This window comes from Limanda limanda, chromosome 2 (genome assembly GCF_963576545.1).
Source record: "Limanda limanda chromosome 2, fLimLim1.1, whole genome shotgun sequence".
In the NCBI taxonomy this organism is placed as follows: Eukaryota; Metazoa; Chordata; class Actinopteri; order Pleuronectiformes; family Pleuronectidae; genus Limanda; species Limanda limanda.
In genome coordinates this window covers 5,599,105-5,625,934 of record NC_083637.1, presented here as the reverse complement: position 1 = coordinate 5,625,934, position 26,830 = coordinate 5,599,105, and the positions used below count along the sequence as shown (strand labels likewise).

The 26,830-nt window shown below is 42.9% G+C and overlaps 1 protein-coding gene across 1 annotated transcript in view; it reads right to left on the bottom strand.

The window, feature by feature from the left end:
* LOC133015718 (protein sidekick-1-like) overlaps nt 1-26,830 on the bottom strand; it is a 280,020-nt gene that overhangs the window by 100,843 nt on the left and 152,347 nt on the right. Inside the window, exons 12-13 of the mRNA XM_061082987.1 lie at nt 24,163-24,296; nt 2,237-2,263 (exon numbers count right to left, since the gene is read on the bottom strand). Coding sequence (XP_060938970.1) covers nt 2,237-2,263; nt 24,163-24,296 — 161 coding nt within the window. The remainder of the gene's footprint in view (nt 1-2,236; nt 2,264-24,162; nt 24,297-26,830) is intronic.

Genomic DNA, 26,830 nt, shown 5'->3' with positions numbered 1-26,830 from the left:
GCTTCATGCTGACAGCTAAGTGTCATCGTCTGACTACACTTGTCTTAGAATGCCAATATAAAACCACAAGTCAGGACATGGCACACGCACACACACACTCACATACACACAGACACACACACACACACACGCACATACACACACACACACACACACACGCACTTAGAGCAGAAGATCCAAGCCCCAAGGGGAGACAGACACACACAATAGGAAAGCAGTGAGAGGACCCAGAGAGAGATGCCCCATTTTAAATATTCATCTTTTCCTTCAGCTGCCAAAGCCTCTATCTATCTCTGTCATCATGCCACACAAGTGATGGGAGGAGGAGATGGAGAGAGGGAGGAAGGAAGGAAGGAGAGAGGGAGGGAAGGAGGAGGAGAAGAAGCGTGGAAACGTGTGGCGGTAATGGAGAGGCAGAGGAGGACTCAAGCTCTCAGGAGCTCTCCATGATTATTAGATTCATTTGGAGTTTTATATAAGTTGCGATGTTTTGGCTCGATGATGAAACACACAACGACATAATGAGGTAACGTTTCGTCATAGCAAAATAAAGGTATGTGCGACTGCTTCATATCTGCAAACACACACACACACACACACACACACACACACACATACACACACTTATATATATATATGAGACATATAGAACCTATAACATATAACTTTTAAACTACTTCCGAACAGGGATATAAATTGACTCCAGCGCTCACTCCTCCTTCGCGGTAGTAGCCGCGCGGATGATGCTAGCTAGCTACAGGCAACTGACAGTCAACTAAAGCTTCCCTTCTGCACTTCTGAATTTATGTTCTGCAGCTGCCAAGACACATTTTACAACAGACAGAACCACTGCAGCTATTCTGTAAGTCAGCAGATTCTAAAGTGGGTGACGTGGCAGCCGGGGGGGGGGGGGAGAAGGCAAAGACAAAGTTTTCAATTGTTTTCTGGGTACGTCTTTAATATCTTACCACATTAAAAGACATTTACACACAATTTTAAATGTAGAGTATCTCTAAAGACCGTTGCATGCAATTAATTTGCAGGTCATAAATATTTGTATACATTTTTTCCGACCCCATTTGATTTTTCCAGTGTTTGTTGCGTCATAAATCTTCTGTGTTTTTGACAACGTCACGTTTTGAGGCTGTCATCATAATAAAACAACTTTCTCCTCCATTCAGTCTGACATGAAGTTTATTTGTCGATGTATTTACTATAATTATCTTAATCCATTGCTCACTGTTACTTTTGTCTTTAAAAGTCATGAATATGATGCGGCCGAATTGAAGCTACGATCAAGCAACTCACGAAACGAATCCTGTCGAAGAACCTGAATGAACCACAGCTGGAACTGTGTCACAAACAAACAGGACCTTCCTTAGTCAAATGAAATACTATTGTTTTGTTCACGTCTGTTGAACAGTTCTTCAAACTGTTCGACAGACGTGAACAAATCGGTCCTGAAGCCACTGGGATGCAGTTTGACCTCCTGACCCGAGCAGTGAAACTCTCCAAGTCTGTGTGTCTGCGTCAATGCTTGTTGTATCCTGGTATGTAGATTTAATAATTAAGGAAAAGGACCAGATCAACATCGGTTTATGTAGATCACCTCTTCATTTTTCCAAGTAGCTGTTTTATCTTGATCTTTAGAATCATTCATGAATGTAAATAGTCAGTCGTGTTGTAATTCTCCTCCAGATTATTCAGCATTTTGTGCTCTTTACTTGCGTCACTGTTCCAAAGTGGAAAACATTAGTGAGAGCTACTCCACTTATGGCTTTTTTTTAAAGATGAGAGTGTCTCGTCTACTCTTAAGAGACGTCTTAAAGCAGAACTTCACTGTTAAGCCTGCAAAGATAAATAAATACACTAAGTTCTCTCTGTTTTCAAAAGTTTGAAAAGCACTGCTGCAAACCATCAGGTTCTCTGAGTGTATATTCACAGGTTCAGGCCGAGAGCAAACTGACCTCGAGGTTAGAGGCGGCTGGCTGAAGGTTTTTCTTACCAGCAGTGAGGCAGAAACACTGAAACCTGGAATAGTGGAACATCTTTTACAGCGTGCACCCACCAGCACTGCAGATGTGACCTTCAGCAAAGCACTTAGCCGAGCAACCCTGAGCTCTGACCCCCCCCCCCGCGGAGGGAGAGGGTCACAGGAATATTTGTCTCTGTTACGAGAGAAGGAGCACGAGAGAAAGAGCAGGGAAAGATAATGTAAATGTAAATGGTTCTTTACCTGTTGACCCTCGGTTCTTCTTTCCAACTGTCCATCAGCCGGAAGAGAAATTGGTGTGAAAAGGGGGGGAGATAGAAAGTGGGGAGCAAAGGGGAAAACAGGAGAGATATCATTTAGATTTCAAGTGTTTCCTCCGGTGGCGGCAAAAAACACACATTTAGCAAAACACACATGAAAAAGAATCAAAAGAAGAACACAAGCTTTTACAAGACAGTCGGCTCTGAGCTGTCTGTGAATTGAGGAGGAAAACAGGAAGAGGAGCATCTACCCTGAGAAGGAGGAAGAAGAAGAAGAAACACACAAACAAAGACAAAAATCAAGAGACTCTTTTCGAATATTGTATCTTTATATACAGTTCATGACATGGCTTGGACAATGTCTTGACTGATTCTTATGCAGAATATCGATATATAACCTATTATATAACTTATATAAACATATAACTTATATCTGTCTTACCATATCTCTAGGGTAGTTACTAAATTCAGCCACTAGATAACACATCTAACCTGTATGTTGGATAGAAGATTTGGTACTAAGGATAACTTCTCTTTGTTTCTATCCGTTAATAAAATGCCCCCAGATTATTAAAAAGACTTTTCCCAGTGCAGTATATTGCACAACATTAAAGAAAATACAATATATCTCCTGGGCAAACAGGAGAGATATCATTTAGATTTCAAGTGTTTCCTCCGGTGGCGGCAAAAAACACACATTTAGCAAAACACACATGAGAAAGAATCAAAAGAAGAACACAAGCTTTTACGAGACAGTCGGCTCTGAGCTGTCTGTGAATTGAGGAGGAAAACAGGAAGAGGAGGAGGAAGAAGAAGAAGAAGAAAAGACAAAAATCAAGAGACAGAGAAATGGATGAGAGGCAGGAAGAGGGGACGCCATGTTATCACGGAGTCCAGAGGAAGACGAGCTGTTAGCGGCTCATCCATCAAGTGCCAGCCACAAAATGTTGTCTCTCATTCTCTCATTCTCTCATTCACTCATTCTCTCTTTTCTTCTTCTCTTCTGGCCTCTATCATCTCTCCTCTGCCTCTCTGCCTGCGTGTGTCATGAGTCGGGTGGAGCAGGACCGGAGGCCGGGAGGAAGTGATGGCAGTGACATTCTACTGGCAGAAGATCTACATTCACAATCCATCTATCAATACACTGCCCCCCCCCCTCACACTGCTATACAGCCATTGAGCCACTCACTCAACACTTGAATACTGTGTGTGTGTGTGTGTGTGTGTGTGTGTGTGTGTGTGTGTTGTGTGTGTGTGTGTGTGTGTGTGTGTGTGTGTGCGTCAGGGACTTAATTTAGATTCTGACGTAGTGCATCAGTGCAAAGTTCGCTCAGTATGTGTAACAACAAGCACACACTCACTCACACACTCACACACACACACACACACACTCTCACACACATACACACACTCACACACACACACACACAGACACAAACGTGATGAAGCCAGCTGACGAGAAACAGGAAAAAAAATAAAACTGAGAAAAGCTAAAGAAGAGGGAGAGAAAAGTTTAGAAGAATAAAGAGTTTTCGATTTTTATTTTCTTAATCTTGTTGATTGTTCATCAACTTCACATCACATGGATTTCTTCAGGTTGAATAGACACTAGTGTAGAAAGACACAATAGCCAGATTGATGGTAAACAGAACTAAAGAGACCAATTTAACTAGAACAGTTTGTGCTGTTCAGCTGCTCTAGTGGGAAGTCTATTATTTTGGAGAATGTGGAAAGAGGGTCACGCACACAAATCCAAACAGACACACACAACACACAGTAACTTGCAGGCTTTGGTCTGGGGGGCATACGACTGTGGGTGTGTATTCAAATGAAGTGTCATACTGAGTCATGCTCAGTTACGAATGGGAACAGAGAAACAATGGGCACATCAGGGGACAACAGGGAAACCGTGTGTGTGTGTGTGTGAGTGTGTGTGTGTGTGTGTGTGTTCCTTCACAACACAAATCCTCTGATGTTCGTGAGGTTAAATCCACTAAACCGCATTTTCCGGTAACTTTCCTCCCGTCATTGTTTTGTCTCCGATTCTTTGAAAAGCGTCGGGATCATCTCTGTGTTTACTGACGTGCGTTTCACAGCCGATAAAATATAACTGCAGCCGAACAGGTGAACACAAGCTTCCTGTTTCATCTCTACACACACAACACTCCACCGCTCAATATATAGATGAAATGAGAGTGATTTTAAAAAAAATACAATTCCATCTGAAAATATTAGTGTGTGTGTGTCTAAGTGTGTCTCAGCCTTGAGTATGATTTGTATTCATGAATTCACTATTGTGTATTCAGTGCCTGAAGGACCTACAAACAACCAGGTCACAGTGTCCTCTGTGTGTGCTTGCTACGATGTGTGTGTCTGTGTGTGTGTGTGTGTGTGTGTGTGTGTGTGTGTGTGTGTGTGTGTGTGTGTGTGTCTTTGCGTAGGTCTACCACAGGGAATTAGTACAGTATTTGTGTTGAGGATGTTTCTCCGTAAAACAATCCCACATGCCGTACCTGATCTTTCTGTGTGTGTGTGTGTGTGTGTGTGTGTGTGTGTGTGTGTGTGTGTGTGTGTGTGTGTGTGTCATGTCTCACTCCTCCGGCTGAACTGTGCAGGTGCTGACCTCCCAGTCCCCAGCGGGGGGGTCACCTGTTCGCTGCAGCGCCTCCGCAGCCTCCGTGACTCAACACCTCCTCCCACCTTTCACACACACACACACGCACACACACACACACACACACACACACACACACACACACACACACACACACACACACACACCCGCCGGGCCTCCCTTCCTCTCTACCCTCCATCTACATACAACCAGATCCCTCAGTGATAATCTATTCTCCTGTTCGGCTTCGCCTCGTTCGCCCACCTCCACTGTCACATTTCCCCCGAGCCCACGGAGACTTTTTTTAGCAACACGTTTGAGTCGTTTCTTTCTCTCTCTCTTTCTCTCTCTCTCCACTGTTTTAAAACCAGAGTTCACCCTCAGAACCCTTACCACTCCAATTTACCCTGTCAATCTCCCTCCCTCTTCCCTCTGTTCTCTCTCTCTCTTTCTCTCTCTCTCACACACACACCTATTTGAAATTCATATCAATGGCTTTACAAATGTAACTCTCCAATTTCCAACCCCGACACATTCACCGAGACACACAAGGACTCTGGACCCCTCTACACACACACTCGCTCTCACACACAAAGTTGTGTCCAGTGAAATAATAAGCTGACTGGAGAGTTGACCCCAGACCTCAGAGCAAATCCCTGACAGACTCCCACCATCACATCTCGTAGTCAACCAGCTTCCTCTCCTCGCACCCGGCCGTCTGGGTCACTTTGTAAATCTGACCAGAGCTGAGGAGAGCTTTCATTTAGACACAGTGTATAAACAGCAGCAAGCAAGGTTTACATATTAAAATGTAGATTTCATACAAGGCAACACTCTTCCTCCTCCAGGTATTTGAGCCGTGTCTTGTCTTCGGCTCAGATTCCACTTCCCCTCTGTGAACGTGAGCTGCGGGAAGATTACATCCTGCTGCTGTCTGCCTGTCCGAACCAAACATTAGCCCCGGTTGACCTTTCCAATTTACCATGTCAATCATGTACACACACACACACACACACACACACACACAGACACACACACACACATGCACACACACACAGACAGATAGAATGCAGAGCCCACTCTCCCATATATATGTAGAAGTAAAAGTTGGTGTCAATCATCCTTGTTTGAATCTCAAATGTCACCAGGTTTTGACATTCTCTTTGCTCACCGCCCAAAAAAGAAAAAGGTTAGCACACACCTGACTTCCTCCTCTATTTTTCATTTCTCTCTCTCTCTCTGCAACGTCTCGTTCTTCTGGAATCTAATTCGAGCTCTCTCTTCTCCTGTTGCTTGCAATCTCTTTAGACTTGTTGGTATTTTTTCTCTGTGTCCAAAACAGATGTAGCACTCAAATCTGCACTTGAGATAAAAAGCCACCAACCCCTTGTTAAGCGTTACCTCATGAGTCGAAAACAAAGAGCGAGCAAATGAGCCGAGGAGAGTAAACGTGCCAGTGAGAGGGATTAAAATAAACAAGAGCCCCTGAAAAGGAAAGAGCAGAAGAACAAGGGAGTTGTAAAGAGAAACATAAAACATGAGAGTGCCATGTAATGAAAATGGAAAAGGAGATGTTCAATTCCCACTGGGAGCCTAATGGGAGGGATCTCACATCGTTTACAATTCAAAGGAGTTTTGCTTCCTCCAGTTTGTTTGGCTCTAGAACAACTCTCTGGATTCATACTCGTACATTCCCGTTCACGTGTTTGAAATCCGGTATCGGTTATGATTCCCCAACTGAAAGAAACGCACATCATGTGACCACTCCCCCATGTAAACACGGAGCATGTTGTTTACTCTTCTTTATGAGAAACAACAATGGTGAGAAGAAAGGTGAGGGATTTATTTTGTTGGACGAACAACAAGGTGGAGATATGAGTGTTTACCATAAATCGTCTTCCCTCTGGTAATCGAGCTGTAACTGATAAGAACCAGGATAAGAATGATAGAGAATCAGGTTGCAAAGTGGCGCCAACATGTCCTTTTTTGGCTTGTACATACTACAACGTTGATTCTCTGTTTTAAGGACTCTGGAGTAGTGAGGAACGTACGAGGGAACATAGCAACATCGATGTATTTTAGAATTAACACATGGTCGTGTGGACGTAGCCTCAGAGAGACATTGGACGCGGACAAAACTTGGAGGTGAGATTCGTACTTGGGTCAGTTTCGTACTGCGTGTGACTATAATCATAATTGCTACTCTGAGACTCACTCTACAAAGAGAAGAGGAGGTCTCTGATCCTGCAGGAGAAACAGCAGGGAGGACAAGTCTCAGACAGAGGGAAGGTGAAGTCAAAGGTGTACTTTGAAAAGTCAGTAAAAAATAACTTAAGTACACGTGTATTGAGTAGGGGACAGGAGGAGACACACACACACACAATTATGTATTGCTGTCCTTATGAATTAACAAACGTGTGTTAGAAGTGTCTGTAATTTAGCAAGGCTTTATCAAATGAGGACGGCACCCCCCACACACTTTCGGACCGTGGTGTCTGATCAACACATAGGAGCTAATTAATAAAATGGGATCAATGTGTGTTTGTGCACAAGTGTGAATTCAAGTGTCTGCCTCCATTGGGATCTAAAAATGTGACTTGTGTGTGTTAATGTTTGTGTTTATAGTTGTGAGAATACAAAGCATCAACGGGTTTATGAATCTCAATCATGTCAAACATCGGGCTCAGGTCAAGTTCAGACACAAAGAAACTGAATTAACAGTTAAGCTCGGTTAGTTTTCTATCTGGTTAGGACAGATAATTGCTGCCCTGAGACTCACTCTACAAAGAGAAGAGGAGGTCTCTGATCCTGCAGGAGAAACAGCATGGAGGACAAGTCTCAGACAGAGGGAAGGTGAAGTCAAAGGTGTGTTTTGAAAAGTCAGTAATATCATGTGTGTTCCCTGCAGCTCAGTTACCAGATGGAGAAAGAACCACGAGTGACAACAGGAGATGCATCATTGCTAAATCACGTTGCCGCAGGGTAATCCCCAATCTCCCACTCCTCCTCCATAGTAACTCCTTCTTTGTCTTCATCCCTCCATCCCTCTCTAATCGCGTCTCTCTGTCCCACGGACCCAAAGCACTGTGTCTAAGAGACCCTCAGCATAACTAAACAGCCGCACATAATAAGAGGATACTGAATTTTTAAGTGGCTCCTTTAGAAACGAGTGGTTTTCTAGCAGAGCCTCCTCCGCTGCTCCCGGTGCAGCCTCTCTGCTTTTGACACAGTCCGTTCATTTACTACAGGCCAGCGGATGTAGGGACGAGGCCTGGAGGAACGGGACAGATCAATGGAGGGTTACATGTCCTGGCATTTCCTCAGGCACTTCCTTGAAGGCTAAGACACTCGCTCACAAACTCACAGTCTTTGGAGCAGAATAAAAACATCAATACTGTACTAAGACTTTACTGATGCCCTTTGGGGAAACTCCCTTGAAGGAGCTGATGCTGTGGGTTGCAGCAGTTCACTGAGTGTTCTTACTTATTCTTATTATCTACGAGTTCCTGCAGTCAGGACACATTTCATGTGACAACTGTCAGAGATATATGGTGACTTCTCTTTCCTGAGTCAAAATTAGTGAAACCTAAATGGATTTTGGATGCATCAAAAGTGTGACTGTTGCCACAAAATCTTTTTCTGAGCCAGATATGGATTTTTCAGAGTCTGATGCTGTCACAATTATTTTAGGGATTCAAACATTTCAGACATCAATATATGTGCAGATATACATATTTTTTAAAAATGGAATTCCTGAGATATAGTTATCATTCCCTTATGATGAATAAATGTAACTGAGGCTTAACATTTTACAGTTTGATCATAAACCTTAATATGAATAACTATAATTTAAGACATATGTTACTTTTATTAAGAACATATTTTTGCCCAATACTGATAAATCGGTCAGGCTCCACGTCCTTTATAAACCAACCCTTCAGAATACAACTTGAAACGATGCAGAATAACATCAAAAAAACATAATGCTCTTACTATTACTGTCATATTTACCGTATACAAAAAATACACTTTGCAATACAATCTAAATACGATAAACTAAGACAATCCTTTATTGGTCATCCCTTGGCCATGATTGGTTCACAACCTGCCGGTGACAAGGTCGACGCTTGTTACACTTTCATAACAAAATAAGATGCCATTGTATTTAAATTAGCTTCTTAATCTATTTATATCATTTCAAAACCATTTAGGATCCATTCATCTCACCCAGTTAAACTGACACTCTACCATCTAACACACATGGAAACCAAGACAACATGAGACTTGTGCGATTGTTGTTTTCTAAAAGCGTCTTTAGTCTAAATGTTGCATCAGATCTCAATTTAATTACATTCCGTTCACTTCAACAACAACACAGTGAGGCCTGTGTATTCCAGCTCAGTGGGTAACAGGACAGTTCAATTAACATCACTGTGAAGACAAGACGCACACGGAGCCCATCACACTGACACGGGGGCAATAAATCACCCAGAGCCCAGGACTTCAAGGTCTGTGTTACAGGGGAGAAGAATATCTCTGAGATTATTTGTCCCGAAATGATTTATAGCGCCTCCCGTAGGCTAATAATAGGATTGCTGATAGCATTATTGAAACGTACGAAAGACAGGACACTGAGACACACACAGAGACAAATGTTACCAACACATTTGTTCTTTGCAGCCAGGAAGGAGAACACAACTGAGTGAGAACAGACTACAACATGCTTGGTAATAGTTTGCATCAATATTTGCATAGTTGCAGGGATTAGGCTACTGACTATTTCCTGAGAGAAAAGGATAAACCATTGTAATGTGTGTCAAAGTCTATCATGTGAGAAATAACACAAAATGTTAGTTTTATCACACAAAAAACACAAATCCCCAAAATAGGAAGCTTTATATGAGCTAATAATCTCCAAATGATAATAAATAAAAGGTTATTTTATGGCACTGTTTTGTTTACAACTTGTTTTACTGACTTCAAGTTGCCAGGAAATAAGCTGTGGCTGGTTATTGACCATCTGCAGCTCTGATGTGGTTTTTAAATCAGGCCAATGCCTCAAAGGAGCTGATTATATTCACAAGATTAATGTCAGTTGTTGCTCACTCACATAATCTCTTTGTTTTCCTCTAACAACTGAATAAACGATGCCTCAAAAAAGTAAAGAACAGAATTGAGGCAACTCAGCAAATCATTTTCACAAGTATCCTCGAGTATCTCACCTGCAAATGTTTTCTATTATCAAAATTGTGCTAACAACCGACACACGAATATTAAACTATGTTGAAACAAAGCTGATTTCTCTCTCCCAATCTCACCCACGTCCACATGTATCTGTGTTTTTCGTGCCTGTGTCTTTACGTCTGTGTTTATATGTAAAGCGATCACTCATTGGGGCGAAGAAGAGTTCAGGCCTGTGTCTGATTAATAGCTGAATAGATTGTGCGGCTCAGAGATTGATTTGTCGGGTCTGGACTTTAACAGATTCATTAGAACGGCGATAGATCTGTGAGATCTTACTGAAGCTGTTTCACCAGCTCCGGACAACACATGACTGGTAATGGACATCATCCGTCTGTCTGTTAGTCAGTCAAACACTGCTGTAATGTAATGTGTGTGTGTGTGTAATATAAACACAAACACACATCTCACACTTTCTTTCAATCACTCCAAACAACCAGGTAGGTGGGAGGGGAGGTGGAGGGGAGGAACATTGGGATGAAGAGGGAGGAAGAGAAGGGAGGAAAAACTATATTTGGATTAAAACATCCTGTTGATCTATTCCTGTTTCCAGCTTCCTCTCTCAATCTTCAACTTTTACACTCTGCTTCTTTCTTCCTCCAGATCCATCTCCATCAGCCTCAAAGCTTTTCACAGTTTCACACTCGGGTGTTTTCTCTGATGCTCTCTGGTATCCGATCCCTCTCTGTCCTCATCTACCTTCTCTTCATTTGCACATAAACCAAGTAAAGAAACAACTTAAGTACACATGTATTGCGTAGGAGACAGGAGGAGACACACACACACACAATTATGTATTGCTCTCCTTATGAATTAACAAACAGGTGTTAAAAGTGTCTGTAATTTAGCGAGGCTTTATCAAATGAAGACGGCACCCCCACACAGACTTTCGGACCATGGTGTCAGATCAACACACAGAAGCTAATGAATAAATGGGATCAATGTGTGAAGTCAAGTGTCTGCCTCCATTTGGATCTGAAGACTTTGACTTGTGTGTGTTAATGTTTGTGTTTATAGTTGTGAGAATACAAAACATCACCAGGTTTATGAATCTCAATCCATGTCAAAGGGACTTCTGGTAAAAGTTAAGTGGATGTGGACAGAAGAAGAGAGGAAGAGTTCTGTGAATGGACAAAATTATTTTGTCAACTCTTTTCCAAGGTCAAGAATAAACTGTCAGGTTCATTCAATACAACAGATTTTGTTTGTACAGTCATTATTATGTATCTTCCCCTCTTATTGATTTTGCAGTGACGAAGATGTATCTTCATCACCTTGCAGCTCTAATGATGAATGGTAAATCTCTTAATGGTACTTGGTGGATGTATTAGAAAGAAGCATGGCAAGGATAAATAACTTCAGTGCACACACACACACACACACACACACACACACACACACACACACACACACACACACACACACACACACATACACGCTGTGCAATAAATCAACATAATGTGATGATCGTGATGTAAAACTCTTGGTGCGATATCAATGTCTTTTTCAGGTACGTAAGGATGAGCTTATTTGAGCCTTTTACTTCAAATTAAAGTTTGAAATCATTTCCTGGAGCATTAGTGAGGATTTGAACATTGATATTGATGAAATCCACACGGCCAACTTGTAATATTCCAACTATTTTGTTCGTCTGTCTGTTATTTAGCAAGTTTACGCAAAAATGACAGGATGGATTATCATGCCGTGTGTTTTAAGGAGGTGGTGGTTTATAGGTCAGGAGAGAACCCAATAAATAGTAGAGCAGATCCAGGGAGTGGCTCAAAACTTTATTTTACTTTAGAATAATTCATGAATCTTGACGAAACCGATCAGGCACGTTTGGGAAACCAATATCTATGAGTGAGTCAATTCGTGCACCTTGATTTGATTTAAAGAAAATGTTGTTTTGTAGTTTTTTCATAAGAAACAATGATACTGTTTGCCAGTTTTGTAGTTTTTTGAGGCAGCAAACACCCAAACTTTGACCCAGAATTTTCTATCCATTGTTTCAAATCTCAAAATCTATTTTCGTGATGGTGTGGTTGTAGGTTGCTCCACGTTTTTGTGTTAATGAGTAAGAATTGCCTTGTTTACTCTGGGAAACAAGTCGTACAACACATCACAGTGACAGTGAATTTCATGAACAACCCCAGTGGGAGTATAAGGCTTGTTCTGCTTATTCAGTGAGAATTCTGAATTGAGGCAGATCATCACAAAAAGAATATATCTCATCTTTGTACGTACAATTCTACATAAACTGCGACACCCCCACTGGTTGTACTACATATATTTCAATATCTGAATTTGTCAATGTCACGTCCACCAGCTCCTTTCCTGTCTCATCTGGGTGGAGACCAGCAACACACACTCACCCATCTCTCTTTACTGGCTTCTCTCTGCCATTAAAGACATGCTCCTTCCTCAGCATCTCATCAAATCTCCTATCTACCACATCCTTTATCTTTCTTCTCTTCCCTCTATCCTATCTCTTCATCTCTCGTTCTCTGCAGCGCATCTATTGCTTCAAATTAACATCTGCTGACTGGCCTGCTCCACCAATAACCCATCACACCCAGCAGGAAGCGCAGACAACACAAAGGGAGAGAGTGTGTTTGCACGCGCAGTCATATTTCCTTTTGTATAGCTGGATCCTCTGAAACGTGGTTATGAAAACCCCCCCTGAATGCACTGGGTGTGTGTGCTGATACAAGCTGGCAAATGAACAGCGTATCCCGGTGAGCCGCCCGGCGTGGAGTCGTGGAGCCTCACGCTTTTTCACACAGTGATGAGTATCAAAATAAAACTGTGAACTGAGTCTGTGTGTACGAACACTGCATACAACACGGGTCCTTAGCTGGTACAAAACTGCTATTCAGAATGTTAATGATCATGCACACTCACTGACACACACACACTCACTGACACACACTCACTGACACACACACACACACTCACTGACACACACATACACACAGAGTTTGGGGGAGGTGGCCATAAGGACAGCTGTGTGACTGGCAGGATCATTAAAACCACGAGCCCGACGCTACTTATCTGCACACTTGACACCTCATTCCGTTTCCTGTGTGTGTTTGGTGTGTGCTCGTGCATCTCATCTCCTTAAGGGAGCCGAGCCGGTGTCGGTCCACAGTATTTGTCTGGAGATGTGCATTAGTCAGCCTTGACGGTACATCAACTACATTTCCGACTGTATCCTCCGCACAGACAGCACAATATTTCATCCTCCTTCTGCTGTGTTTCTCCAGCCGAACAAACGTATCCACGCAAACTCTTCCATCTGCTTCATATTCTCACACACACACACAAACTCAAGGTTTGAGTAAGGTTCTGCCTCTACACCACTGAACATTAATTAAAACATAAGTTGTCTGGTAACTTTAACCTCCGTGCTCCTCCTGTCTCCAATAAAATCAAGGGCTGAATTTATGCAAGAAGCAGACTGAGGTGAATCAACCTCCATTCGTGGGTCAGACAAACTGCCACTGGCTGTTACCAAGCAAAGCTGTGACTTGAAAAAGTTAGCAAGTATGTTAAAGTTTACTTTTAAGAGTAACAATCTGATGGTCAATAAATTATCCTGCTTTAGCTGACTATCTGAAATCTGTGGCTGTTAATCATCAGACATGTTTTAACCCATCAGTCCAGACTGACCTTGGTACGAGAGCTGATTTACATCCTGGACAAGTCATCAGCCAATCAGAGGGCAGACGTACAGAGACCAACAACCAATCACCCTAACTCCAATCTGCATGAACACAGTCTGAGGGAGGAGGAGAACCCAGAGAGAACCCATTCAGACATGAAGGGAACTCCTTGTGAAGAAACATCTTTGATGTTACCCAAAAACTAAATTAACACACTTGATCTCAGTATGTAAAGGACTCACTGTAAAGTTTTTAAAGTGTGAATTGTGTGACTTGAATGGAGCAAATATGCTGGACTACTACCACCTCCCTTCAATCCCTTCACCGCTCAGAGTTCACTGTTCAGAGTCAAACTTCCAGACTTTCACTGGAACCTCCTCCTCTGCTTCTCTGGCCTCTTTACCTCCTCAGCCTCTTCTTGTTCATTGATTCTTCAGGAACTTGTTACATCCACCGTCTGTGACTTTCTGCCCGTTCCCTCTCCCTCCGGACGCCTCGATCTCTCACCACTTCCCTTTTTGTCTATTGGTTGTTTTATTCCCCGAACGGAGGAGGATCTGAAGAACACTTGAGTGGGCGTCGGCCTGCAAGATGCTGTGTCAAAGCCACGCACACGGGCATCCGTCTTAATCTGTCCCATCATGCTGTAAAACACGCTTGCAATTAAATCCATAACTGGGTGGAACGAGTTGAGCGACGCACACGCAGCCACACACAGCGATGCACACTTCTTGTACTTCTTGAGTTTCCTGTCCGTCCCTCCATCACTCCGTCTCTCTGTCTGTACACCGGGGTTTTAATTATAGAACCACAGAGAAGCCTCATTAGACTGAGTGGGGAAGTGAGAAGGGACCGGGAGAGACAGAAATGAGGGGAGACAAAGGTAACAGACGGAGGAGAGAGATGGGGATCAGCAGAGAGACGTCTGATCCCCCCCGCCCGCTGCTGAAAGATTGAATATAATAACTCCAGACACAACCAGTTTGTAGCAGGAATTAATCAAAGCAGCGATTCATTAGCAAAGTCCTTTTAACAAAACCTCAGAGTATTAGAGCCTATTTGTCTGATCGTGCATGTGTGTTCCACATCTGTAGACTTCAAATTACCAGACTCACGATACAAAAGAGATCATTGTAAACCTAATGAGTCCTCAGCCAAGGTTAGATCTTTCAAAGTGACGCGCCAGGCCGAAGATACAAGGTATAGATATATAACCATTCTAGAAAAAGAGACTCAATCATACTGGTACACGCTCTTCAAGGTTTACATGCAATTTAATGCACCGGTGATTCTTTGAAGTGACCTTCACGATGGTGATCTACATAACCAGCGTTAAGACGACTTGAATCCAGGCTTCCTACGCAACCTCAATTATGAAGAGCCGAGAGTTTCTTCACAACGAACAAAAGATTATACAACTATTAAACACACTAATTCAGAATATCTGACATTGGATTTCAGCATCTCACAATTAAAATGTTCTAACTTGATGCTGCATTAAAGAAGGAAAGTTGGATGAAGCAACACACAGACACACACACACACACACACAAACTGTTGCTTTAATGCATAAATATTTAACGTTTAATCCATTTTAGTTTAGCAGCAACTGACAAAAAGGTTCATTTCTGTAATGAACCACAACCAGAACTCTCCACCACCAAGTTAATGCATCCGGCCCCAGATGGTCACAGAATGAGAGGCTGATGCTGTGCAGTTATTTGGTGAGTGAGCGTTCACACACACTGCAGCGTCTGTGCTGCTTGGGTCTGTCTCCAAACTGTAGTTTCAACAGAACAAGTTTAAATCAGGTTTTTCTGCTGCAAGTGCTGGATCTGCCCGGTCTAAACCAACAGCTTGCACAAATAACAGGAGCAGAGTAAGTTTCGGAGCTTGCTGAATGCTGCTTGTTGTTTTCACTTAAACTCTCCAGCACAGTCCCAGCGGGGGGGCAAGACGGCTGCTGTACTGATCTGAGTCCAGGGTTCTGTGGAGCCTCTGAAACCAGGCGTTGGGTTAAGAGCCCAGAAAAAACAAGTTATTTAGATATTTTGTTTTGAAATTTTCTTTAAAATTGTAATTTCTAATATTTTAAATGTCTTTACTTTGCTCGATTACAAGTACGAAACCCAAATAGGGCGACAGAGCCGTCTCTTCTTCAACTCATTGGAGACTACATTGACCCGCCCACCTTCAAAACATTACTCCAACTAATTGCAAATAATTAATTATACATCTAGTTATTTTATTTTCTGTTTTTAACGTATGTAAAGTCTCTTTGAGCATCGTTAAATGAAGCAAATTTAAAATAACAATAGAAGTAGCACCAACAAAAAACTGCGAAAAGAATTGAATCTTTTAAATATTTTTAAAATATTAATATTAATCAATCAAATATCCAAATAGTTGCAGATTAGATATGTGCTTATCCACTAAATACTAAATTGACAAATTGTTTTAACCCTCAAAATGTCCATAATGTACAAATGGTATTTCTTTTACAGATTGCTCCTTTAAGGCTCTCATCACTTTTTCAATCACTTTTCAAACAAAAACCTATTTTCCTTTCTTCATTCAGCTTCTTAGTGTCAACAAACGCATTCAGCCGCTTAATCGAGTGGTTTGTTGTTGATCGTGGTGACACAAGGATCTTCCTTGTTTCATATCTTTGGCTAAGTGCGATGTTTGTTTCTTCTATCCCAACACTTCTGAAAACGCCATTATTACGATTACTCTTATCAAATCCTGTGTTTTTTCTGATCGGCTGCAGTTTAGCACCAAGCGAAAAAGAAATGATATACAGTAACTAAAAGGAAAATAAAAGCATCTGCGCATATCTATAAAATCTTTGAGCCATTTTATCTTGCTGTTAAATAATAATTGGCAGCTGCTTCTTAACAGTGCCATAGATTCTGCCTGTAATTAATTAAGAGCAGTCATCTGAGAGGGAAGGAGAAAGATTTTGTGTCACCGCTCAGCGCTCGCACCTGTGCTCCTGTCAGGAGTTTATACACAGTTTTCAATTTGGCATTTGTTTTATTTTTATGGGTCACGAGCCCAAAAAAAACAACTGAGAGTTTCGCTGCTCCTCGGGTCTCGTGGCGTTCGCTTCTCACTGGTTTGATTAGAAACTCCAGGGACGTTTTCCCTGTCAAACACTGGAGCTGCAGACTAGAGAGAAAACTGTGACACACAAGTGTTGCCATGTGGGTTCCAGGGTTTCTGAGGTTCCTTAACTGAAGATATGGAACCTCAGCCGTGAGGAGTCTCTCATTTTAAACAATAATACAAACTAAATTTGAAGTTGATCCGATGAAAGCCCTGGTACAAGTACATCAAAATAAAAATGTGGAATATGGCCAAAATGGCCACTAAATGCAAAATAGCAGGCTTCCTGTTGTGTTTTTCCAGTTGCACCTAAAGACCTTTTTGTTTGTCTGGTCATGATACACCTGTATATTGATTTTTGTGAAGACCAGTCAATGTGAACACCTTCCAGGGGTCTCGGGGGGCACCGTTGAGCCATTTTGTGACGCCCATTGAAAATTCCTCCAGAATACGTAAATTTTCAACACTTTCTAACTTTCTGCAAATTTTGGTAAGAATTTGAGCATGGTAAAGCCCTCAAAAAGCCAATTAATTTGCCTGAATAATAATAATAATCCTTACAATTTCAATAGGGCCTCACCTGACCTTTGATCAGTCAGGGCTCGGGCCCTAATAACGTGACTGAATTAAAGGGTGACCTCCACCGTGACCAGAATGAAACGTCCTTGGAACATAGTTGGAAACATTTCGGACGATGCAAGTCCACATGTTTAGAACATCTGTTACATATGTAACAGATCTGGTTGTTTGTAGCCATTTTAACGAGGAGTTGTTACATGTTATATTTTTAAAGCCTGTCCGGACACAGTGCAGCAAAATGTAATCAACACATCGTCATGCAGTCGACACCTTGATCACATCACGACAGCTGCAGTGCTGCAAACAACCTGACAACACACAGGACTCTTTATGTTTGAGCTTTCAAATGATGCAATAACACACACACACACACACACACACACACACACACACACAAAACATGCATGCACACAAACCCCGGATTCCACAACACACTCTCTCTCCAGGGAAACTAAAATACCTCCAATTAGACGCGCCGCAGAACAACTGGGATGGGACCTGGAGCAAACACACACACAAACACACACACACACACACACACACACAACAACACACACAGACACACACACACACAAACACACTTGCACACAAACACACTTGCACACAAACACACGTGCACACAAACATCGGCAGCGGGCTCTCATTTAAGAGTCAGTGATGTGGAACGGAAACATCTGGAGGGGAGGGAAGATGATTAGAGAACGACCTAAATGAAACAAAGACACACACGCGCGCAAAATATTAACACAAATGTCGTCGCCAAACAAACGAAAAACTGAAAACCGGTTACGGTGTCTAACGAATACTTAAAACTATGTAAAAGATTTTGAAAAAGAGTTGTAGCCTGTGTGTCATGGGCCAAACTTATGGTGTTTGAATGATCCAAAGGAAACATAAACTAATATCTCCTCCTCCATCAGATCCCCGGAGTGTGTGTGTGACAGCGTGTGAGTGTGTCTGGGTTGTGCTGAGGTCAGCGGAGTCAGACGCTACATGAGTCTGGGTCTCGGCTCCTGAACAAAGGCCACTCGGTCACTTCCCGGGGCCGTGGGGGGGGCGGCAGGGGGGAGCCAAAGGATAAACGGGAGAAACCGGGTGATGTAGAAGTGGCAGAGACCCGGGAAGAGGACAGGGGGCATAATCAAACTCAGACAGACTCTCGTCCAATCACCAGGCCGAGGTAATCAAACTCAGACTAACCACACCCTCCTCCAGGCAGACAAACGATGATTAGGGTTATGAAAGCACATTTCATATCTCTAACAAAGTATTTATGAACTGGGAACTGATGCGTCCTGCTCAGCTCTGGATAACGTTCTTGCAGATATAAATGCAGCAGAATCCAATTTACAGTACAAATCAACGCTGTGCAGAACTATGAAGCTTCAAAGCCGAGTCGGAGACAATTTCAAACAACCTCTTCAAACTTCCGTGTCTTATTTCTGGAAGCAGGAGTTTGGTTTGACTTCAGCCGGTACACGCAGTAATTACAGAGCTGTGATGTGTGGAGCATTTTAAAGATTTTATTCATGGAGCTCCGTTGGCTCGTCAGGGACAGAGAGACTCAGCCTGTGAGGATCTTCTGAGGTTGTGGAGGGAGCTTTGTTAAGTCGGAGAAATGAGACATCTTGTTACCAACTGGATATTTGAAAGATGTGAGCGTTTACCAGAAGGTCCGACGGGAAAAAGAAGATGCCATAAATTACATTTAGGGACTTAAAGTCAGGACATCTCGGCCTCGACAGCTCGGACTTTTATAAAGTCTGTGTCTTGCAAGTCGCCGAACTTTATGGAAGTGAGAAACAAAACTGCTGGATCACTCTTTTAAAAGGGAGCACTCTGCACGCTGGGCTTCTATGTACGGACGTATTACTCAAAGCTATTTTCTGAAAGCTCAGCAATCATTAATAGGCGTGACATTACTGTCTTCTCTTTAGAAAAAGATAAAGGCAGCTGATCAACTATTGAGCCCAGAGCTGAGATTGCATTTTAAGTCCTCGCAGTTATTATATCAGCATTTATGCGCCCGACACATTCCCCTTCCCACTCGTTCTTTTCTTATCCTGTCTTCTGTTCCCTCTTCTCCTGTCTACCCTGCGTGACCCCTCCTCCTCTTGTTTCATCTGTGAGATCCATACACGTCGGATTATATTTATCACGCTTCCACTTCTTTATCTCGGTGAGTCTAATGGCTCCAGCCGTTTTGTCTCCTTTCTTTATTCTGTAAAGTGCTCGTCTTTGATGGTGCCCAGCTCGGCTTTCTGGGCGTGCATCTTTTACATGTGTGTGCATTTGCATGTCTGTTTGCTTTCATGTGTGTGTGTGTGTGTCTGTGTGTGTGTGTGTGTGTGTGTGTGAGTCTCCCTCCTGCGAGTGCTCTCTTTGGGGATATTTCGCAGCTGTAATGGACTGAAGTACAAATCTACAAAGGCCTTCACCGCTGTGAACTGGAGAGAAGCTCAGAGACACGCAGACACTCAACAAGGGAACCCCCCCCCCCCCCCCGCTGCTGCTGTGACTGACAGGCCGAGCGTGTGCGTGGTAAAGAGAGAGAAAAGAGAACGAGCGGGAAATTATGTCAGGTACGCACGGAGCTTAATTAATTGGAGGAGGGATCCTCATCTCCTGTCACTAACAGAAAGACCCTGAGGCTGTTAGAATTCTGTTTCTCTCTAATGCAAAAACACACACACACGCACACGCACACACACACACACACACACACACACAAACACACACACACGCACACGCACACACACACACACACAAACACACACACACACGCACACAAACACACACATACACACGCAGGGATTAAATGACCAGCACCCTGCTCCTCGAGTCCTCTCTCCCTGGAGTTGCTGCGTTGATGAGATTCTCTGCACTGACTTGATATTCACTCGCTTGAATAACACAGTCAGAATACATCGACCTCCAATATTCAAAATCCACCTTCTGTCCAATCAGCAGCCGGTTCAGTCTGACCGGGGGAGTGGAAACGTCTCGTGGAACCGACTCGCTGTCGGCCGTGATAAAAAGCCCCAGGAGCTGTTTATTTTACAGGCGGGCTGTACTTTCAGTGATTACAGTGTGTGACCTCTCACCAAGCGGCTGAGCTCGCTATCAATTGTGGCTGCTCCGGCTCAACCACGGATGACAGTTAGTGCTTTTTATTTTCGGCCGTATATGTGCCACACTTACAGGATAGTGGTCGGGGGACATGCAGATAATGGATATGTCAAGTAGGCGGGTCATGTAACTCTCCGGGTGTCACTTCTCTGAGCTGGTTCAAGCTGTGAGGATCAACCCCAAGATTCAATTTATACCTAAATATTAAAGCTCAACTCGTATCCAGGTTGTATCTCTGAATCTATTCATGTTAGAATCATAAATTATTTAGATATTGATGTCTCCACTGCGATCAGATCTCTCATCCTCCTCTGAAATGTGTTTGTTCCAAAAAAGAAGAAGTAGAAGAATAAAAGCAGAGAGAGAGACTTCACTTCACTTCCTTCCAAGTTTCCCTGGTGATCTAAGCAATAGTTGTTGTGTGTCCTCCTTTGTGCTGGTAATGAAAAGCATATATAACTAATGTGTGAATGGCTAAATGCACTTTAAAGCACTTAGTCCGTATACACGATTTACTTTCATGTGCTCAATCCATTTGGAATCGGATCAGCGGCGTCAGCTCTTCACACCAGGTGTAAGTGTTCACTGTGAAGTGTGTGGTTGTGTTGCTGGAAAGAAAACAGACAGAGACATTTCCCCCTCAGACGTTCTTCTATCTAACAGGTCGTATCCTGATCTGCACCCATGACTCACTTCATCCCTGTCTGTCTTCTCTCTCTCTCTCTCTCTACCAAGCCTACTTCTTACTTGTTCCTCTTTGTTGTGCACAACGTCTGAATCAAAGTGCTAAAGAGGAGAATAGGAAGTAGGTATCTCATTTAGTGTGCGGAATTTATGAAAAGAAAGACAAGATTTTTTAGGAATAGGAAATGTGACTGACAGCTACGAACTTCAGTCGTCTGATCCTGCACCGGCTGCTTAATGGGATAAAAAGAAAAAACATGAAAGAGAGGAGACCGGAAACAGAGGGGGGAGGAGGTGGAGAAAAAAGACACACAAAAGAGGAGGTAGGGAAGAACAAAAACACAATTTGCTCAAGTTCATTCACATATTTACTCGCGTCATTTAACCTCCTGAACCTATCGTCACTTCAGTTCACTTTAATCTAATCTCATTTGCACAACATTAATTCCTCTTTTCCCTTTACATTTCCTGCCAGAAAAACCCTTGGCAGATCCTGATCATTAGATCCACACTGTCGCTGTGATTCTAACTGAGGAGAGAGTGATTAAGAAAAACCCAAACTATCGATACAGACATATTTTCAGGCCAAAATTCATCATCTACTATTCAATTTTCCTTACACAGGTCCGGCCTGGCAAAAAATAATGTGTATTGAGTGTTAAAACCAATGTGACCGACTCATAAAGATGATCCATAACCACAGAAAGTGAAGACTGATCCAGAAAACCAGACAAGAAGAGAAAGAGAGTCTTGTTTCTCTTTTATATTCCATCCTTTCTTATTTGTTATTTTTTTTGACTCATTTGTATTTAATTCCTCTTTCCTTGTTTCCTCCCAAAGCCTCAATAACAAATAACTGAATCAGATCTGCTGTTTTATAGCAAAGGTTATTTACCCAAGAAATGTTTATTGTACACAACACTAAATGATAAACAGACACACACACACTCACACACACACACACAGGCTGACGTTTATGGCCGAAGTCTGATCAGCGAAACCTAACTATACCCTTACCATTCCTAAAAAACGCCCAAGGGAGCACTCTACCCTGACAGCTCTAACAAGGTGCTGTGCGTATATTTATGTGATTGTGTGGGTCTGTGTAAGTGTGTGTGTGTGTATGTGTGTGTGTGACAAAGGATACCAAAGGATACAACCCTGTAAAAAGAATCTAATTAAAACTCTATAGAGCCACAAGGGACAGGCCGCTCCCTCCCTCTCTCATTTAACTACAGTGAACACTTCAGCTGAAAGACTGTTCGAGTGAGCGCTCTGTCCTCCGGCCTCCGAGGAGACACCACAGAGACACGGAGAAGGATCATGTGAAAAGGTGATTCACGGATTGAGGAGGAGACAGAGGCTGAAACACAGCGGGAGAGAAACACATTCACCAAAAACCCCTTCGCCATCATCAGCTTCTTTGTGTCAATCGGTAATATTCACTCTCATGAAAAATGAACTTCTACAGCAGAGTGGAAACTTGAATCCTTTTAAACATAATAAACATAATAAACAGCCGACAGTGTCTGGGACGGGACTGTTGCTCTGGATATGGTTTACAGCTACTTATTAATGTAATGTTTAAAGGCCTGTTATTGGAGAGATGGAAGGACTTCTGCAGACTGACTGAAGAAACCACACATAAAATAATGTTTCCACCAACTGGCCGAGCTGTTTCCCTCTGAGGCTTCAACCCTGCGAATGGTTTCAGAATGTCCATCGTTCTGATATGAAAGTAAACACGGAGCAGAGTTGTATCGTTAAAGTGTTGTGACATTTGGGATGAACAGGCCAGAAGAGAAGAGGAGAGAAGAAGAAAAAAGGGGCAGAGTTTGTGTTAAATTGTGGATGAAGAGAAACAGGAAACACAGACCAGAGAGCAAAAAGGAGAGAAGTGACCACAGAGACGTACAAGTATCGGTATCGATCTCAGACGTGTGTTGCAAACAACAAACATGAACAAAAAACTCTATTACTGAACAACTGGCAGCAGCTGGATCTGAACCACAGCTCAGCTCGGTCCTCACACACAACCTGATCATGGCTCTATAGTCTCATCTACTGTTCCTGGTTTAAAGTCGGGTTCTGAGGTGAAGAAAAATATACATAGAAATCTAAAAGTGTCACAAATCTTTTAAACTCTTTAATTAATGTTTGAAACGTCAGGTCAGCAGAATTATCTTTCTGTAGCTGAGAGTTGCTTTTGCTCGTTTGAATGACAAACGTCAGATTATGTCAATGCTAACAGTTACTTGATCTAAAGAGACAATACAATTAGGCTCCTAACAGTTTAATGCACCGTCCAAAAAGGAAGTTTATGTCCTTAGCAAAAAGAAGAATCAGTTAATTGAGTTTTCTTAACGAGTCAGTGGTGATTCTTCTATACTGGGACAATCTAACTGCATCAAGTAATTCTCTCATCTTGCATTTATATGACATCATTAATTCTAGTTTCTCAATCAATGGTTCAGAATCATCACTTTGTCACAGAATCAGACAAACAGGTAGTTTGTTTGAAGCATATTTGATATATATTTTATATCTTTAATCCTCTGTTTGTGTGTTGTGCTGCTCGTCTCAGTTTCAAGTTCCTCCAGCAGCTCACAGTAATTAGGCTTCATCACAAAACTGTCTTCAGAGACAACAAATAGAAAATAAGTCTTTCGATTCAGATCATTAAAACCCGATTGAACCTCCACCTCAGTTCCAGCACAGATCGCTTGTGAAGCTCCTCAAAGGGTCTGAGAAGCTCCTAATGCAAAATCAGTCACATTTCATTATGTGACGGCCTCTGATGAAACAAACCGAAGCTCTGAGTGCAAACGCTAACTAGTGCGTCTGCTGGTTTCCTGCCAAACCTTTCAGATGAGTGGAAGCGTTTCTTCTTACCTGAGATGCTCAGGTACACGGCCGCACTCGTCACGTTCTCTCCCGTCATCTCGTTCACCGCCTCCACGTGGTAGCGTCCCGCGTCCGTCGCCGTGGTTGCCAGGACGACCAGCTGATTGTCCAGACTGATTGCTCTGTAGGGCGGAGACACAAGAAAACGAGGGATTAGAGAGCGAAGTAGAAAGGGAAACACGCCTCGGCCTAGTCGAGGAACACAGCTCCAACTAAGACTCTGACATGAGGAGAGTATTTGGTACATGGATCATTTAGCATTCATAAAGGGGGGGGGGGGACACGTTGAATACAAGCATCAGAAAGGAAAGAGGATTCACGGAGCTTAAATAAATCTCTCCTCCTGTCTCAGATTGATATGTGGCTCATTTCGTGTCTCTTTCATTCTTATGGCTGTGCTCGTCGAGTATAATCTTCTGTTCTTCCGTCTTTTCACTGATCCATCCTCGTTTCCCCCCCCCGCCCGTACCCGCAGCAATCAATACAGCACAAACATACACAAACATACACAAACACACACAATCGCAAACACAACTGTCTCACTGTCCTCACATGAGCACACGGAGATAAGAAACAATCGCTCACAAACAGACGGTGAGCTGCTGCAGCTGCTGCTGCCTTTTAAATGAGCTTAATGGGAAGGAATTGATTTTGCAGGGAGACAGTGGTGGTGAGAGAGGAGGAGAGCAGGAGGGAGACGGGGGGGAGAGATTTGTTACACAGGGATTTTTATGTTTTTCTGACTCGAGCAGACGGGAAGCCCAGGTTGTTTTTTCGTGACTTTGTGTTTTCACCTTGTCAGTGGACGGAAATCCCAATATTCTGACCTGAGCCTTCACTGGTTTGTGCAGAACGGACGTTGTTTCCACTCAGTTCACATTTGACCACAGAGCAGCACGACGTTTGCTCAGACCAGAATCGATGACTCTGTGCGGCAAGTAAACAAAACCCTGTGGGTCACAGCAGCGCTGCAAACAACAGGCAGGTATGAGAGACGTTTCACGTGGCGTGTAGTGGGTGAGAATGAAAAGGAAAAGGTTCTGAACCGTGTCTGCCAGCAGCGTCCAGCTGGGACGGACGGAAATAAAGTTTACCATCGGCTTCTCCACGACTTGCTAGTGTTTGATTATTGGATGATGTAGAACTCGTGTAATGGCGACAACCGAAAACTATATTCAGTTAATGTGATCGCCCAAATCCTGCTGCAAGGTTTTAAATTGTAAACTGCAACAACCAATGAAGATCAACCAACTATATGCCTTAAAGAGGTTGTATTGATGCATCCACAAACTATATATAAAGATGTGTAACCCTTAACTCCTCCCACCTCCAGGTTAGCAGATGGGACATGGACCAAACTGAAAAGTTAAAGTCCAGGATTAATACATTCGACTGATGTGTAGGTTAGGGTTGGTTCTTATATAATCTATGTATGCAGCCATGAACATGATCAAGTGTATGGAGGTGTTAGAGTAGGAACTACTGGTTGGATAGAAAAGAGAAGAGAAGAGAAGAGAAGAGAAGAGAAGAGAAGAGAAGAGAAGAGAAGAGAAGAGAAGAGAAGAGAAGAGAAGAGAAGAGAAGAGAAGAGAAGAGAAGAGAAGAGGAGAGGATAGAAGAGGAGAGGAGAAAAGAGAAGGAGATGAGAGGAGAGGAAAGGAGAAGAGACGAGAAGAGAAGAGAGGAGAGAAGGAGACACACACACAGATAGAATTCCTCAGGTCTAATTTTATTCGGGATGATTTCCCAGGAGAGCATCCACAACCCCAACACTGACACTCTATTGGAGCGAGTGTGTGTCTGTGTGTGTGTGTTTGTGTGTCTGTGTGTGTGTGTGTGTGTGTGTGTTTGTGTGTCTGTGTGTGTGTGTGCATGTTGCTTTGAAAGTGCATGTATGTGCGTGTGCATCCAACCAGGTCTAAATGCCTGAGATAGAAGCTTGGCCCGTTCTCTCACTTCTTCCAGAGCAGTAATAGATTCTGCATCGTCACCCGGGTCTGTAATGCAGTTTTCAGCTGTAGAGCTCATTAAGTGCAGTGACCAGCCCATTTCATCACGTCTGCTCCCCCCCGACACGTGCTGATTAACACACAGTGAAGACATGTGTCCACTTGCCTGGGCTGAGTGAGAGAGGTGAGGGTCAGGGAGGAGGGAGAGAGTAAATCCACTGACATGTACAAGTCAAGCTCTATCAACTGAACTAACAGCTGAAAACATTTAAAAGTTCAGAGTATTTGTTCATGTAGTATTTCTCCTCATTTACATAATTCATTTTACATTTAATATTTACATGTGAAATGACTTGGTGCTGATGGCTGCAGCGATTTGCTTCCCACTTTCTTATTCGCACTTAATTGGGAAAGGATTGAAAAACGCCAATAAGACGTCCAGATTAGACGACCTCCGTTCATTTGAGATTCCCTTGAAAAGAAAATTAATAAAACGTCCCAATTCATAGCTAGAGGGGGGTTTCACCATCGCATCTTAGGAGCTGCAATAGACCCACACACACACACACACACACACACACACACACACACACACACACACACACACACACATGCATACAAATACCCGTGCACATTAACAGCCTCAGTCTGACTGGATGTCAGTGTAGTGCAGGGATTTAATATAACATAAATTCAACATGCAACTT